General features: G+C 34.6%; 1 protein-coding gene across 3 annotated transcripts in view; it reads right to left on the reverse strand.

Moving 5' to 3' along the window:
* LOC128991457 (uncharacterized) overlaps nt 1-17,618 on the reverse strand; it is a 46,270-nt gene that overhangs the window by 8,124 nt on the left and 20,528 nt on the right. For all 3 annotated transcript variants that reach the window (XR_008490652.1, XM_054414356.1, XM_054414355.1), the window contains 5 exons: nt 17,392-17,502; nt 11,899-12,132; nt 5,275-5,322; nt 2,474-3,127; nt 101-1,431 (listed from right to left, as the gene is read on the reverse strand). Coding sequence is in view for 2 of the 3 variants with exons in the window: in XM_054414356.1 (XP_054270331.1) it covers nt 101-1,431; nt 2,474-3,127; nt 5,275-5,322; nt 11,899-12,132; nt 17,392-17,502 (2,378 nt within the window). In the remaining variant the exon portion in view is untranslated. The remainder of the gene's footprint in view (nt 1-100; nt 1,432-2,473; nt 3,128-5,274; nt 5,323-11,898; nt 12,133-17,391; nt 17,503-17,618) is intronic.

Consider the following 17,618-nt stretch of genomic DNA (forward strand, 5'->3'; position numbering starts at 1 on the left):
TTGTGTTTTCATCAAGGCCTACGAATTTTTTTTAAGATTGACCAATTGTTTTCTCTAAAAAAAATAGCATAAAAGTAGTAAAAAATTGCGGTAAACTTACTTTCTTGAGATGCTTAAAGCATCCGGGTCAAAAGCATCCTTCCAGTTCATCGGAATTTGGCTGATCTTTAACAAGGGCGACCTTTTAGAGGTTTCATTATCCAAAACGGACTCTTTTGGTGGGGTGTTCGTACTATCTAATTTTATAGGGCTCTCGTTTTTCACATTAACTGACACATTTAGTGGTTGATTCATACTTTCTAATACTTTAGGGTTTTCAAACTCCATAACTGACTCATTTGTTGGTTCATTTACACTTTCTATTATTTCAGGGCACTCAAACTCCATAACTGACACATTCCTTGGTTCATTCACGCTTTCTAATACTTCAGGGCACTCAATCTTTATGCCAGACTCATCTGTAGGTGTGTTTATTCTATCCAGTATTAGTTGTAACTGTTCTTCAATATCATAAAAGGGAAGATGAGCTTCGGTAAGTGGCGTATCATCTATATCAAGATTGTCCCAAAAACTGTCATCACAAGGTTCACATTTCTCAACTGGATTCTGCTTGGGAAATACTGATTGCTCTTCAGTAAGTAATGCATTTTGTTCATTCAATAATCGTTCAGAGGAGACTGGGAGTTCCGTAGTCAATGGATGTTGCTCATACAGAAACAGTTGCTCCTCAGTCGTTGGATTCTGTTCAGTCAAAGTTGACTCTTCTTCAGTCAAAATTGATTCTTGCTCAGTCAAAGTTGATTCTTGCTCAGTCAAGACTGGATGACTATTCAAAACTAAGCTAGCCAGTGGGTGATTGACTTCTTCGAGTTCTTCAGGAGCACTAGCATAGTCGTCACTCGAGTCATCTTTCGAAGAAGGAGAATACACTGACTTAACAAGGCTGCCGCACGTAGACAACTGCTCAAGGCTGCTTGGACGAAGTGAGAAAGCTTCTTGCACCTCATTATCCAAAATGATCTCATGTTGAGGAGATTCGAGTTTGGATTCCAAGGGAGTGGATCTGGACATTAGCTTGACCATCTCTTTATGTGCGTTATCAATCAAACTTTTAAATGACATTTCATCTTCCTCTTTTTGTGCATTGTTGTTCAAACTTTTAAATGACATTTTTCCTTCCTCTTTTAGTGTGTTATTATTCAAACTTTTAATTGACATTTTTTCTTCCTCTTTTTGAATGTTTTCAATAGAACTTTTAAATGGTATTCTATCTTCAGAGTTGGTTTTGTGAAGAGGGCTGAATTTGGTATATTTCTCAGAGGCTTGAGATGCAGAAGAAGTGGGTCTGCTGTGTTTGCAGATGTTAGCGACTTCTGCAGAAGCTGGAGTCAGGGGTGTAGCAGGCCGAGGGATGTCATTAACGATGGGAACCTGAAATCAACACAAGTACAGAAGCAACAGATTTCAATCTCACTAAAAACATAGTTATAGAATTTATTACCATGAAACATTTTCACACTTTTCATTTGCTATTAGGCTTTTATAATGGAAGACAATTTGATTTGTAAAACTCATTTTGATATGGGTCTATTGCAAATTGAGATTTGAAGTGGAAGGAGTTACTAGACACAAATAAGATATCTTAGATATAATTTTTTAATCCTTTTCTTATATAAAAAAAATATATGTAACGTACATCTTTGATGAAACCTTAAACATTAAGTATTACAATTTGGTATTGTTGTCCTACCCATGATAGTGGCAATATCTTTACATGTCCCTGCGGTCATAAAGACATCATCATAACCCGCAATTCTGCGTTGCACAGTGTAGACACAATACCATAATACAACAACTCGTTTGAATGGGAAAAATGCAGTTGTTAAGGGAAAAGTGGCAAAACAAAAACAGTAAAGGTGAACTATCACTGGAAATCAACACTCGATCATAACAGCACCAATCTAGGTTTTTATTTCATTTGAATGTGCTAAAAACACACAACAACCCAACACTGCTAACTTGTGCTATTGTGTTTTCCAGTTAGAGCACTAACCTTGCCTTGGTCTTTCCCACTTGGATGAGAAGTTAGATTTCAGATCCTGAAACGTCATTAGTCTGGTGTTCAACTAATCCGTATAGGAAAATATTCCCAATAGTATGTTAAAAATCAAGAGGTAACGCCACACTACACAACTTATCTTGCTGGGTGGTTTTAGTACTAGCCTTCAAATCTGAAGGTCCCTTGTTTGATTTGATTTCCAAGCAAGATTATAACTGAACCCAGGTACCAATTTGTCCAATTTTTCATTGGACTATCAATTAATGATGCTACCTAACAAAAAGTTGACGTTAGGTTACTAACAAGACCAATGTTTGGTCCAATCCCTTAAAAAAAACCAAATAATGCAACAGGCGCAGATACACACAAGATAATTTAAAAACTTTTGTTACTATTTAATTTGTAATATCTTACCTCACTTTTAGATGGCGGTTGTGGAGTTACTGGTTGAAGAATAGTCTCATCTTTGGTCATAGAGGCATTGGTTAACACTGGTGGCAGATTATTTACCCAATCAGAAACAGTGGTTGGAGCGGGAACACCAGAGTAGGATGAACGTCCTGATGAGCCAATCGGCGAAGAACTGGGGTTGACTGGACTAGACGTGGGATAAGAAGAGGTAGGGAAAGGTGAAGAATGTGGGCAAATGCTAGCACTAGAAGGGAAATTCTGGTAACTAGGCCGGACAGGTTGATTCACAAAGTAAGTTAAAGGTTGAAATGCCATCTGATTTGGTACAAAATAAGAAGTAAGAGGTAAGGGTTGTTGTGGCAGAACAGGTTGATACTGTGGGTAAAGATTGGTTGAAGGGATACGTTGGTTGTACGGCAAAATATGGGAATTTGATTGGTAAAGCGGATGACCTGCATAAGGTAAATTGGAAGGGTTCGGTGGTGGCTGATTGTAAGCAGCTGGCAATCCCAACGTGGAAGGATAGGAATAACTGTAGTAGTTGTGCACTTGTATGATGGTGGAGGACTGGTCTTGGCTAGTGTCAGTAGACGAAGCCGTGACCGATGGCATATCAATATTCTGAGGCTCTTCTTTTTGACATGTACCAGGAAGAGGCTACAACAAAAAACATTATTTACTATTTTTGAGTGTGTAATTTTGTTTCAAAGAATATTCAACTAAATTGATTAATATTTACTATCTAAGTCAATAGGTGTTAAATATAGTTCTCTTTATCAAACCTGTTTAAAATCGCTTATAACCCATCTTCTGTTACATTTGTTTAACTCTAAAGCATTACAACTACTTGAATTGAACCTTTTAAGCTTTAATAGCTGATATAGTATTTGTACAACTCCAGGAATCTTTCTCCATTGTTAACAACTTTCTAAATTAGTAAAATCTGATGTCCAAACTATGCAGCATTTTACGGAGTAATTTTTGCTTACCTGATGTGATTGTGTGAGTGTAAAAAATCCCCATTTTTCACTTGTAATATTGCAAAGGTCACTAACCTCTATTTTACTTCTTCCCTCCCTTCAGTTGGAGGTAGACTTGAGCAAGTTCAAGAGTAAACAAAAAAAACTTGTAGACAGGTTGCTACAGTAAGTGAATGTGTTGCTTATGGGTTCGGTTATTATTAAAATAGCTATTATTTGATATTAGAGGAATTTCCAATGATTTGTATTGTTCTTTTTGTTTTAACTATAACGATATTGTGGCATGATTAATGCAAATTTCTGTTTTTTAATATGGACCAATAATTGAGTAGTTGAGTACACGGGGACGTAAGAGTAACAAAACTTCTAACTCCAACAAATGCGAGCATAGTTGGTAAAAATCTTCTGAAAGCTATATTATTGATGCACAAGGTTTTTGGTTGGTTACTGTTGCTTGTGCAGTAGACAACTTTTTACTATTTCCCCTTAGCTCTCTTCGCTTGAGATCGTTCTTACACATTACTTCAGACTGGACATAGAGGATTGCGGCCATTATCTCATGGATAAAATCCATCGGTGATTGGCAGGATTTGAACCCAACACCAAGAATACCGAAGCCTTGCGCTCTACCACTAGACCAGCTTGCTCCCCTGTGCAGTAGACCATAGGTTTGACCAATTATTGTTGTCCAGGACAAAAGTTTAAAAGTTTCAATCCCGTATCGGTCATGTCCGACATTGAACTTATGAGTTCACCTATTTATTAAAGGGCTTGCTGGGGGAGACCCATTTGGATTGGTAGTGGATTTTGCATCTCGAATTAATTTTTTCTTATCTTTACTAAGTGTTTACAAAAAAATTGTTTTTAGGCTTTTATGTTAGTTTTAGGGGAAACATTTGTAAAATAGGAATTAATGTACCTATCACTAAATAGCCCCGTGGACATAAAGGGTTAGCGACATTTACCGTTATACTTCCAAGGCTGGGATACAATACACATCTGTATCGTAAAATATTAAGTTAAAAAATGTTTATAGAAGATGGATTGTACAAGACCCTAAACCAGCCCTTTGATGTCTATATTTTCACACATGCAAAGTAAGTTTTTAAATTCAGCAAATGGGTGGCTAAGCTTTAAAGTACTGAATGTAATGCACAAATACAACAGTGAACAGTTTTATAAGGATTCACCTTTGTGCATACACTCTTATTAGAAATCCACACATAACACTAAAATATTACCAATATTTGTAGTATCAATCCCAATGCTAACCTGCAGAACAAGCATGCACAATAGCAATCCACTAATAGATTTACTAAAATACATAAAAAAACATATTTCCCAAAGAGAGGTATAATAGCATGAGCCCAACAAAATCACTACTAATTTTAAAATTGTAAAAATATTGTTAAAAATTATTACACAATTTAGTAAAAAATAAATCTGATAAATTGTATTAGAGTGTTGTAAAAGGTTACTAAACTTACCAAGGCAATTCATTTTGCGAAGGATAAAATTTAATTTTGCAAGCGAATTACCTTTTGTAGCCTAAACATGCAACCAATAATAATAATGATTCCATGCATCTCATAGCAAGAAGAAATTACAGAAATTGTACAGCATAAAGAGGTTAAATTGAAACATTGCAAACTGCAAAGTATTGTGTCTCTCAAACATTGCAAAAATGGAAACTGTGCAGGAAACAAAATCACATCGCTCAAAGTGTTTGTGTTATATCAAACCTAAGTCAGTAAGACACAAACATTTTTCTCATTCAAGTAGCAGAGAACACACAAAAGGGGCAAAAGAGAAATGGGAGTTTACCTTGAATCCCGGAGGAGGCCTTGTAGTAATTTTTTTCTCTGGTATATTCTGGAACAATGTTAAATCCACAATAAATTTAGAGTAATTAAGTAATGAAGCCAACAATGTGATGCTGAATATTGGATAGATTTTAATAGCAAATTAGGGCAAGAAAAGCCTATTAAATTAGTTGTAGTAGATTTATCATTACCGCAGATGGATATGTAGCTAGAAGTAGAATTTCCAGTAGTTTAAAACATTGTACGTTCAGGAAGGAAAACTGTAGAATTTGAAGTTGTTAAACTCGATATTTGGACTTGAAAGAAATAGACTTTCAGGATGTGTTTAGATTGGATATTCCAACTGGTAAGTAGAATATCAGGTAGTATTGTCATCGGATATTCGGACAGGTAAGAAGTAGCCTTTCATTCGGATTTTATGTTCAGGCTACCAAGAAGTAGAATTTCATACTAGATATTCATTCAGGTAAGGAGTAGAATTTTTTATTTTAGGTAAGAATTAGTACAGTGGATCTACCAGTTGGTCAAAATAAATTTCAGTGGCTTTATGGGGGGAGAGACTTAAACATGCTCAATCTTTGTTACTGACAAGGCAATATTATTCAGTGACTTTAACATGAGATAGTCGGGCATACAATATTTTTCCTACAGTTACCTAACAATGTACATGTTCTCTCACTGATTTGAGAAAGCAAAGTGGCCAATTTGCTCATCAGTGAGACAATGTTAACATTGTCTCACTCTAATTACTTTGTCTCACTCCAGATTTGCAACGTGAATGCACGAAATAGTGAGCGTGTAACATGCAGGCAACGTCGTATGCGCGCGAAATACGTTGGCAGCACTGGCTGTAAATCAGCTGGTCAGCTGCTGTACTGTTGTATTTGTCACTTCACGTTCATGTTATATTAAAAGTTCAGCTCTGTGTAAAAATAGGTTATGTTTCTTCACCAATTTATTTGTTTTATGGTAACTGTAGGAAAAGTATAATGTGCAACTCGAGTTCAAAGTACAATTGCCTCACTCGAGAAACCATTCCTCACTCGCCTACGGCTCGTGAGTAAGGATTTCTCTCGAGTGAGTCAATTGCTCACTTTTCTCACTAGTTGCACAAATAACTATTGTGTTGAACGATTTGAACTGGTTGCCTGCTCCCAAAATATGTTGGCTCTGTGATTCTGCATTATGAATTCAATCATTGTCTGCAGCAAGCTGAAAAATAAATTATAGATTCGAGGAACTTTATTTTAGTTAGGCTCGGTTTTTCGTGGCCCGATAGTAAAATCAGCAACTTTTCCGTGAACTGAAGACACCCTGGAAGTAGAGTTTCAGATAAAATATTGGGACAGGGAAGAAGAAGTATGATTTCTGATTAGATATTCAGAAAGTTAAGAAGTACCATTTAAATTAGTGTTTCAACTCGGCTAGGTAATAAATACAATTGTCTTTTATTGCTAACCTTTAGCATTACTACAGAGAACAATCGGGTGATCTACTACAATCTAATATTATTTTTCTTAACCATTTTATTGAATGGCATGCAATAACCAGAGTACAAATGTTGTCCAACCCACAAAATAACAGGCAAACAATTTAATCTAAGCCACCTAAGCAAATCAACTATAATAACCCAGAATTGATGTATTAATATTTAAGTAGACATCCCATCTTTATGGGCCAGATGTAGCCCATCTTTTATTCAAATTAAACACAGTTGAATGAACTACTTAAGGTGTATGCTACGTCAAAATAATATTTCCTTACTTTTTGAGGGTTCAGTTTTGCAGAGAACCTATGATATATTATCGCCATCGGTTAAAAGCATTTATAATTCAATTCGATATATCCCTTCAAAATGTCTTTCCATTGTAAACATCAAATTGAGTTATGATCTATTCACATTTTTTTAAATGTTTAATAAACAAAACTAACTTATGAATAAGTTATTCAATCAATAATCAATATTCAATAACAAAATATATTTTAAGAACGTTAACAAAACAAACAATAACCAAAACTTGTTGATATGGTTTACCACATAGGGTTAGAAACTGTATAGGACTGTAATTTTTAATTGTACAAATTTAGGATGAAACCAAGGATAAAAAGAAACAACTTTATCAATGATTTTACTTGTATATTAAAAAATTAAAATCAAGGCAATTATAATATCAAACCATATATAATCGATATATTTAAACCAATAATATATTGCAGGTTCTCTACGGAACTTTACCCCTAGTTTTGTTGAGAGTTGATGTGACAGAAAAAAGTTGTCATATTCCTCAGAAATCAGTTCTGACATCACTCCATCGGTCACTCAATTCAACTGTTCATATTTATACTAAAACTGACTAAAGTTATAACAAGGAAACAGGATGTCTACTTAAATCATCAGTCAAAGATCTAAAACTAAAAATTGTACAACTAAAAGTGTTTACCTTATATGGAAGAGAGGGGATAGAGGAGATCCGATGAGGAGGGGAGTAATTTTGGAGTAAGGATTCCAACACAAACTTCAGCTGGTCATCAATCTAGATTCATGTAAAATAAGTTCATGTGTAAAAAAACGATTTAATTTAGCAAAAGCCCTGTGGATTGGGCGAGACATGTTGAGATGTGATTTTTAAATTTGGTTTTTGGGTACAGCAACCTCTCAATAATCCGTACTTTGTTTAAGTTGTCTAGATTATTTAAGTATGAAGTAAAGCAGGACTATTTCAGGACCGTTTTAGAATCGTATGTAACTTAAATAACAAGACACCTTTCACAGAAACTGATTGAATAGTGTTGTGTAAAAACAAATAAAATACGGATGTTTTAAAATATCTGAATAGCAAAATGTATCAAATATAATACCATTAACTATTGGATATTGAAGGAGACATCCCATCTATGTGGACCAACTGTCAACAATTTTTGTATTAAAAAGAATATGTAGTTGTGTGAGCCGAAATTCTATTATACACCTTATCTTTTGTTTCTGGCCAAGTTAATGGGTCATAACAGTTGCTATAGCTCACAATAAGTCATTCTATTAGTTCGTATTTGATAGAATTTAGTAATTTATATCAGCACAATCTCACATCAACTACGGCGGTTTTTATTAAAAATCTAGTGACAAATTTAACATGAGAATGGAATGTCTGGTTGTATCAATAGTCAAAGGTAATACACACCGTAGTAACAACATGATTATGTATTTGAGAGATTATTACGGACATTTTTTATCACAATGTCTGTAATCATTTCTTAAATAACATAAACTAATTACCATCAAACTAAGTACATTGGTACCTTAGCCCTTTCCCTGTTGGAACCACTACACTCACACAGGGATATACGCTACTTACACCATTCTACCCGGCAAAACTGCCTTTTTCAACGGAACTCTCCTGACTTAGCTTCATGAAAATACTATAAACTGCTGTCTGGATTTAGTAATGTTCTTATTAATTAAGGTTTGCTGTACTGAGTGAGGTGAATGGATGAAAATGAAAATATTTGTTTATCTGAGGCGAATTTAGGGGTATACTGTGTTTGGAAAATTAAGCAAATATAATAGTAATTTTCATCACAAGGAGCGAAAGAGGCTCTTTTTGGTACGCAATCGTGTTTGGGAATACAATTAAGACAATTACCAAAAAGACACTTTCGCTCCATGTTCGATGAGCAACTATTTTCACCATACTGTGGAAATAACATTTTAATCTTTACAAAATTAGAACACATAATTTGAGGTTAAACAAAGTCGTCATCGTTGTTTACATTTCTCCTGTTTACAAACATAACTTTTAAATATTGTGTGATTAGCAGCGTTTCCATAATATATTTTTGTGTTACTATTATTAAATTGGACTTTTCCAATGTGTCTTGTGTTTTCGTCCATAATGACTAATACAATTTTTAGGTTAGCGAACTGAACAAATTTACCATATGTTTGTTCTGTTCCCTATTTGAAGTTACCCAAAAATGATGATTTTGCAGACTATTTAGAGCACTAAAAACAGCTGTTTTCCGGACAGTATGATAAAAAACTTTTTTCCATTTTTGTGTGGATAAAACTTAACATTGATTGTACCTAAAAACTCAAGGTGACTTATTCAATATAGTATTATCATAGACAAATAGAATAAATATAGACTGTCAAGGGAAGGTTCCGGCGCCCACCGCTAGGAGTGCCATGTAGTTACAGCGCACACCGCTGCAGCGTCTGCTGGAAGTATACGGCTCCTGCGCTCCTCGCCTAGCGTTTGGCGCCAGAACCTATGCTAACCGCAGCACTGCTGGCGGTCTATATTTATTCTATTTGTCTATATTATTAAGTAATTCTTTAAATCAAGTGACGTATGGTTTTAGTTTCGTCTTTAAAATATAAAATTAAAATCCACAATTATTTGTTTAATATGAGAGAAGTTTATTATTATTTATAGTTGTTAACTATTAACAAAAGAGGGTCAGAAGGACATACTATATTTAACTTGGTAGTGCATCTATTATAACCCCAAACAAAAAATAAAAATATATAGTGGAAAAATCTCACTAGAAAATTAACTTAGATAAATGAGAGAGAAATGGATAATAATTTTTCTCAACAAAGCACATGGTTATGTCCAAAAATAAGCTTCATCTTATCACCAAGAGTTAAAATTTTGTCAAGCAATGTAAAGAATAGCTTCATAAATTCATCACTGATGTAAGTTAGTGCATGCCAAGGTAATTCCATATACATTATAAGGGAAAACATGTGCTTTGTATAAAGAAAAACTATACAAATAAGACAAAAAGTACAAAGTTTCAATTTATTTAACACAAGAATACATTTTACAATATACTATATGTTTAGTGTGAATAAAACTGTATTGATAAAACACAAGTTTTCCCAAACAATATACATGGAACAAAGACATTTAAAGAAAATACTTTGTCTTAAAAGCATATTTGTTACTTTTAAGGTTGTGTAACAAACCAAACCGTTAACAACTGTTCTTCAACAAAAAAAGTGTTTAAAAACTAATGTAACGACTATAAATGTTATGTTGTAAAACTAATGAAGAGAATTAAAAAGTTTGAGAACAATAACACAACAAGATCTTATTTGCTGATATTAATAGCAGCATAATTAATGTTAATAAACAACGTAAAAAATGCTATTTTAACAAAAATATTAACAACTTTAGTTTTGTTAATAAAATTTGAAGTAGGCTAAATTTGTACAGAGTGTGAAGAACGATTAAACACATTCCTTCAATCAGTCTAAAATTTAAATTTGCTCCTGAACAAAAGGTATTAGTTTTTTAATGATACTTGTCCACATTAATCTAAATATGTACATTGGATGTTTACTCAGTAGTTGATTAGGAATTAACAGTCTACATAGAATTTAAAAAATGTTTGAAAAAATATTTCTCTTGCCTTTAAGTCATGTAATTAATATCATATACTTCCAAATATTTCTACAGTAGACCCCTTCTTAACCAAACTTGCGTCAAACGATAAACAAATTATCCAAACTAGCTTGAAAAATATTACAGTTTGTTTTAACCGACTATTTTGAGAGCAGTTTGGTTTAACCGCCACTTAATCCCCGCATTTCCGCTCCCACACTTGGTGATGGAAACATTACGCTAAACTCTACAGGATGTTACTAAGAATAAGTTATTCTGCATTTTTATCTTAAATAAGCACAACTAATATTATATTAAAATAAGAATTAAAATAAAGTTATTAGGTATTAAAATAAGAATTTTTATTGACTCTATACGACTATAATTTATTTCACTGAAAGTATTTTACCGTAACATGTTTTGGGGTTTTTAAGACTTTTATATCGAGATTAGTGTAGTTTATCGTGTAAATAATGCATGCAAAACTTCAAAATAATGATTATATTATATAACTCCAATTGAAGTGCACTTCATTTTTTTTAGTTTTTAGGAATTGCCAGTTTTAACCGACTTTTTTTTATCCGAACTAGGTCCAGTCCCATTAGGATTGGTGAAGAGGGGATCTACTGTACAGGATTACTTTCGTAGAACTTTCCTAAACCTATGATCCATTACTGTGCCTTACTTCTTTTTGCTCTAACATGTCTAATTATTGCTAATACATCAACTTGTGAATCTTTCTCTTTAATTACTTCTGTAGGATTTGAGTGTGATGTAAAACCATTGCGTAGAGGAAGTTCAGAAACTGAACCAACAGAAGACTTACTCTCTAGAATACTATTTTCTGACTCAGATCTGTTAGCTGTTTCACTACTTAAACCATTAGTGGTATGTGGCGGAGGAGAAGTTTCAAGCGAATTAACCGAGCAACATGTACCATTTAAACCCTCACTGCTTGATTTCTTAGGCACAAAAAAAGGATTTCCCTTCCGACTCTCTTTTATTTTGGCCAAAATACTTTTAATATCCCTTGAATCTGAAGATTCTTGAGCGTTTTGCTTGGATTCAGGTACTATCGGTTCAGTCGTAGCGGGACTTGGGTTTTTATCAGGTTCGCTTTGACTAGGACATTCCAAGGAGTAGTGATGGGATAAAATATCTATACTTTTGTCGCGTTTTTTTAAAAGACACTTGACAATTCGTTTGAAAAGAGTTGGACATTTTGTAGAAACATTTACCGAGCTAGGTAGAAGCGCTATCGAGGGGTCATCTCCTGGAAGTAAAGTTGATCCACTCGCTATTGAAGAGATGTCTTCTGGTAATGACGCATTTCCACTCGGCAGAAGGGTAGGTGGTGTGCCATTTTCTTCGGGGGATACATCACTGAATAGAATATTACTTGTGGATAACATGTTGGGATCACTTTCTAAGATTGGGTTAGTCTCAGGCTCCAGTTTTTGGGGTAAACTTTCCTGTTAACAAAAAATACCATTAGACATGAAATGTTCTCTTATTTTCGTTGACTATATACATAGCTCTTCCATTCCCATTAGACTGCTGTAGTTATTTTTAGAATAAAAATGGATGAACTTTAGTTGAGCCCCAACAGAGGAGGATGTTTTCATTAACTGTTTTCAGTGATATCTATAACACCATCTTTTCACCGAGCCAATCTAAACGGACAACAATTGTAGGTAGGTACTCCCTCCATGTCATACCATAGAATGTTTAGGGTACCGGTTCTTTAGTATTTAAAGCCTACAATAATTTCCAAAAATTATTTTAAAATTAAATAAATATTTTAGAATATAACGTGAATTTTGGATTTTAATAAATAACAAAGTTGATTTTAATAATATACGATAGGCTAAGTAAATACCCTTCTATAAAACCTACTTGTTTCTATAATTTCTATAAGTGCCAAAAAAATGCAAAAACTCGTTTCCAAGCACTTAATTTTTAAAAATCCACCGGTATAGATAGCACCATATCAAGATGGCTCCGCCAAGAAACAAGTCACTAAAATGTGGCTCATGTAACAAAATCATTAATTTAAAATCTGACAAAATCCAATGTAGTGGTGAATGTAAATATATGTTTCATTTAAATTGTACCAGTTTATCAAAATCAAACTTTGTGGGAAATTGTTCTCAAATTGATTGGAAGTGTGATATATGCTCCGTCGCTGAAAGTAACGTGAGTAACAACACAGACAATTCGGTAGCTTACGACACCAACTCAATTGTCAACCATATCTGCCCTTGTTCAGAGAAAATTGAATATTTGATATAAAAAATCAATGAACTATCTCAAAACAACTCAGAAATTAAAGCAGAAATTTCCGAAATTAAAATAGAAAATGTAAGGTTAAAAACTGCTTTGTCTAATCAGGCAGAGGCTGTCAGTGATCTTATGTTAAAAGATAGTAACACTTTTGCAAGTGTTTTGAGAAATAAATCTAAAATGATTGCTAATAGTGAAAAATTTATAGACTCATCTAAATCTTCAAATGACAACTCAAAGAATATTATTCACAATCATAAAGACAATTCTAATTATAATCTTAGTAGTTGTCATCAGTCTGTCAATAATTCGACTACTTTGCCCGTGTCGTCTGCCGCCAAAAGTTCTGCTAGTTTTCCTGCGACGTCTGCTCCTGTAGTAGACAAGCGAAACAGCGAAACTGTTACGCCTGCCAAACAAAAAACATCAGTGAAGAGGAATGGTGGAAAACGTCAAACTGAACTGTCAAAACCGTATAAACATAACCCTAACCTACCAACTACAACAAGTACAAGTGCAGTTAACACTAATGGTCTTAAGAAGGTGTACAAACAAATACAAAGTTCTGGAAAACAACATTTTAATAACGAAAATTCTATCACAGGTTCTGCCAATACTAGCAACAAACTAAAAACTGTCAACAAATACAGGTATTTATTTATCTCAAGGCTGGCTACAGACGTTGACTGTGACACAGTTAATAAATATATAAGTGATGAAATTAGTGGTGATTATAAAGTCACACAAATGAGGAACAGATTCCCAGGCTATCGAACATTTAAGGTAGGGGTTCCTGCTCACTTGTGGGACAAAATATATTTGCCTGAGTTCTGGCCTACTGGGGCATATATAAATGCCTTCAGGTTTGCTAAAAAAGCAACAAGCACTGTTAAGCACCAGGAAAATTTTTTAGAAACTCCCCCCGACTCTGTAGATTTAACGTAGAGTCTGAAGTGTCAGATAACTCTGACACACAACTCTCTTCGCATAACAAAGCGATTGGGAACTCCTCTAACATTTGCTTGCCCCAGTCATCTAATAAAACACTATCTAGGTCAGCTAAAAAATTAAACATCCTCCTGTGGAATATTCAATCTATTACCAACAAACTAGATTATCTACGATTGCTTGGGTATGACAGTAGTGTGGATGTGATTTGTTTGACTGAACACTGGGTCTCGCAAAATGATATTAATAGCTTAAGCCTAAGAGGCTACTTAGTTGCAACCTCTTTTGCTAGATCAATGTCTAAACATGGTGGGTCTGCTATACTTGTAAAAGAGAACCTAGACTTTATAATTTACGATAAGTTAAATTTGAGTATATTAGTGGAAGAACTCACGTTTGAAGCCTCAGCGGTGTACATCGTTAAGTACAAAACAGTGATTGTAAACTTCTACAGACCACCCTCAGGTAATGTTTCTTTATTTCTGGATAAACTGCATGATGTATTCTCAACTATGCATGGTGTGAAACTTGACTTCTTTTGCACAGGTGATTTTAACATAGACTTCCTGTCTGACAGCATTGAAGTCCGGGAACTTAAAAACCTAATATCTAGTTTTGGTCTTCACACTGCAATTAATGAAATCACTAGGCCTAATGTTGCAGCTGGAAGTGTAAACAAAGGTACCTGCTTGGACAATATTGTGACCTCAGTACACCCAGATAGATGGGAAGCCTCAGTTATACACACTCCTGTCTCAGATCATAATGCGGCCTTTCTGTCAATGAACATTGAGTCATATTCTAAATCTAATCCAATTTCTTTACCGAGAAAAGTTACTAGGAAATTAAATCCTCAGAATTCTTTAACATTTTTATCTAACCTTGGCCAGTTGAATTGGTTTGAACTGTATGACCATAGCCTAGACTTAAATGCTAAATTCAAAGTGTTTTTCGACAAACTGTTGTGGGCCTTAAATAGTTCGATTCCTTTGAAAACTGTCGGTTCTAACAACAAACCTAACAAAAGGTGGTATCATCAAGGACTTGTAAAAATGAAAAATGAGCTGGACCGGCTATATTTTTTGTTTTGTAATGCAGGGACTGCTGAAATTAAAACTAAGTACAACTCATTAAAGTTGCAGTACCGCAAAGAAATCAAGAAAGCCAAACTTGACCATAACAACAGTTTATTGCAAAACTCTAGTAATATTTCTAAAACATCCTGGTCAATCATTAATGAATTAAGCAACTGTAACAGTAAGCCTTTGTCTATTCCTGACTGCCTAACTGCCGATGGACTGAACTCTTACTTTGTCGACTGTGTTGAAAACCTGAGAAGTAATGTTCCCGCCTCTTCTAATGGTCCTGAGCAATATCTAAGTAATTTGACATCTTGCAACGTTCTTCCGACTATTGAGGACAACAATGCTTTTAGGCTTGAACTATTTACTGTAGAAGAGGTGTATGCAGCCATCAACAGTCTTAACAATAGCTCTTGTTTAGATATTTACGGAATTAATGTCCCCATCTTGAAGTTAGCTTCTAGTTACATAAGTGAAGTTTTGACATACCTATTTAATCTCTGTATAACACAAGGTTGCTACCCAAACAAGTTCAAGATTTCTAAGGTTATACCAGTCCATAAAAAGGGGCCTAAAAATGTTATTGCTAACTATAGGCCTATATCTATTATCCCTGCAGTGTCGAAGGTCTTGGAACATCTCGTACATCGTAGATTTTCTCAGTATCTTGAGGATAGTAACCTTTTAGCAAGTAGTCAGTTTGGCTTTAGGCCCAAACACAGCACTGTCCAAGCAACCCAGGCACTGATATCAAATTGCTTTCAAAGTTTAGAGGCCAAAAGTGGTATAGTGTTTAGATCGTACGACATGTCTAAGGCCTTTGACACAGTGGCTCATGATCTCCTTGTGGATAAGCTTTCTTGCTATAACCTTGATGCAGTTTTGGTTAAGTTCTTTCAATCTTATCTAAGTGACAGATGGCAAAAAGTCTATCTAAACGGCACTTATTCTAGCCCTGTTCGAGTGCCCCACGGAGTGCCCCAAGGCTCTATATTGGGCCCTACCCTGTTTATACTGTATATAAATGACTTACCTTGTAATATTAATGACTTATCTGTAAAAAGCTTTCTTTTTGCTGATGACTTGGCCTTGTGTGTACGGGGTAACTCTTTGAATGACGTTACAGATACATTGGATACAAAATCTGCTGTTATTAATGACTGGTGTAATGCAAACAAGTTATGTCTTAATGCTGATAAGACTCAAGACCTAACTATTAGTCTTAGCAGTAATGGTAATGATGTAAACACTCTGAAGTTTTTGGGTTTTCACTTGCAGTCAAACTTGAAGTGGTTTTCACATGTAGATTTTGTAGCTTCTAAGATTGTAAAAGGCATATTTATGATAAGAGCACTTAGATCCACTGTTTCAGTTGATGTCCTTATTTGTATATATTATGGCCACATTCATAGCTATTTGTCCTATGGTACCTCACTGTGGGCCAACAGTTTTTATGCTAACAGGTTGCTCTTTACTTTACAAAAGAAGGCGGTGAGGTTAATTTGTAGTGTGAATAGAAGAACACATTGTAAGCCCCTTTTTGTGGGTCTTAACATTCTCACATTTCCATCTTTGTATGTTTTGGCAAGTTTGTTATATGTAAAAGAAAACATTTCTCACTTTGAAAAGATATCTGATGTGCACAACTACTGTACTAGATCAAAAGATAATCTGTCTACACTAAGGCATAAGTATACAGCCACTCAAAATAGTTTTGAGTACCAAGGTGTTAAAATGTACAATTTCTTGCCTGCATCCATCAAAAACCTGTGTGTTTTAAAATTCAAACATGCTATAAAAACTACTCTAACCCAGGCTTGCCTGTATAAACATGAAGAGTACTTTGGTTTAGAGTTTTAGATATTTTAGTTGCCAGAGCCATCTTGATTGTTTTGTTTTTATTTTGACGATTGTCATGAACTTTGTACATAGTTTTAACGACAATAAATCATTTCATTTCATTTCATTTCATTTCATTGCATATAGCTAAGGGCACCAAATGGTCCCAGTCCGGGCCTGGTAGTAATTGAAGTACAGCAGTTCATATTATCAGTTTGTTGCAGTAGTTGTTAGGGAGAGAGTTGTAAATGGCTCTTAATTAATTAGTGCTGCAAATTTATAAAACATATGTTTAATCGTTGACTTGACACAATTCATGTATCAATGTACTGTTTGAATAAAGGATTTTTATTAGTAGGAGTCTGAACCCTCTGAGTTGGTCAGGACAGTGAAACTAGTTGGCTTAACATCTGTTACAGTACTTTTTACAGCAGTGTACAGTCTGCCACACAGAATAGCACACAGTTTGTGGTATTTGGCCATAAATAAGGATTGGATACCACAGGTCAAATAACCGATTGCCTAGTTGAGACTACTGTATATCAAGCTTAGGAATTAAATTATAAACAGACTACACACCTCAGGCGGGATGGGACTGACCAGCCCTGTCCTTATCAGATGATCGTTGAGTACTATTTCCCCTTTAGGATTTTCAGTGTCAAAGAGGATTATCTCGAACTGTACTTTTGTCTGAAAAAATACAATCATTAGTTTAGATTTGCCTAGGTATTAAAGTTTTTAATATTAATGTACAAACTAAACGTCAGTAATTTGCTGTGATTGCAGGATAAAATCACGCGATGGCG

Source organism: Macrosteles quadrilineatus, unplaced genomic scaffold (genome assembly GCF_028750875.1).
Source record: "Macrosteles quadrilineatus isolate MER2022 unplaced genomic scaffold, UCM_ALF_1.0 Scaffold_4__1_contigs__length_99947679, whole genome shotgun sequence".
NCBI lineage: Eukaryota > Metazoa > Arthropoda > Insecta > Hemiptera > Cicadellidae > Macrosteles > Macrosteles quadrilineatus.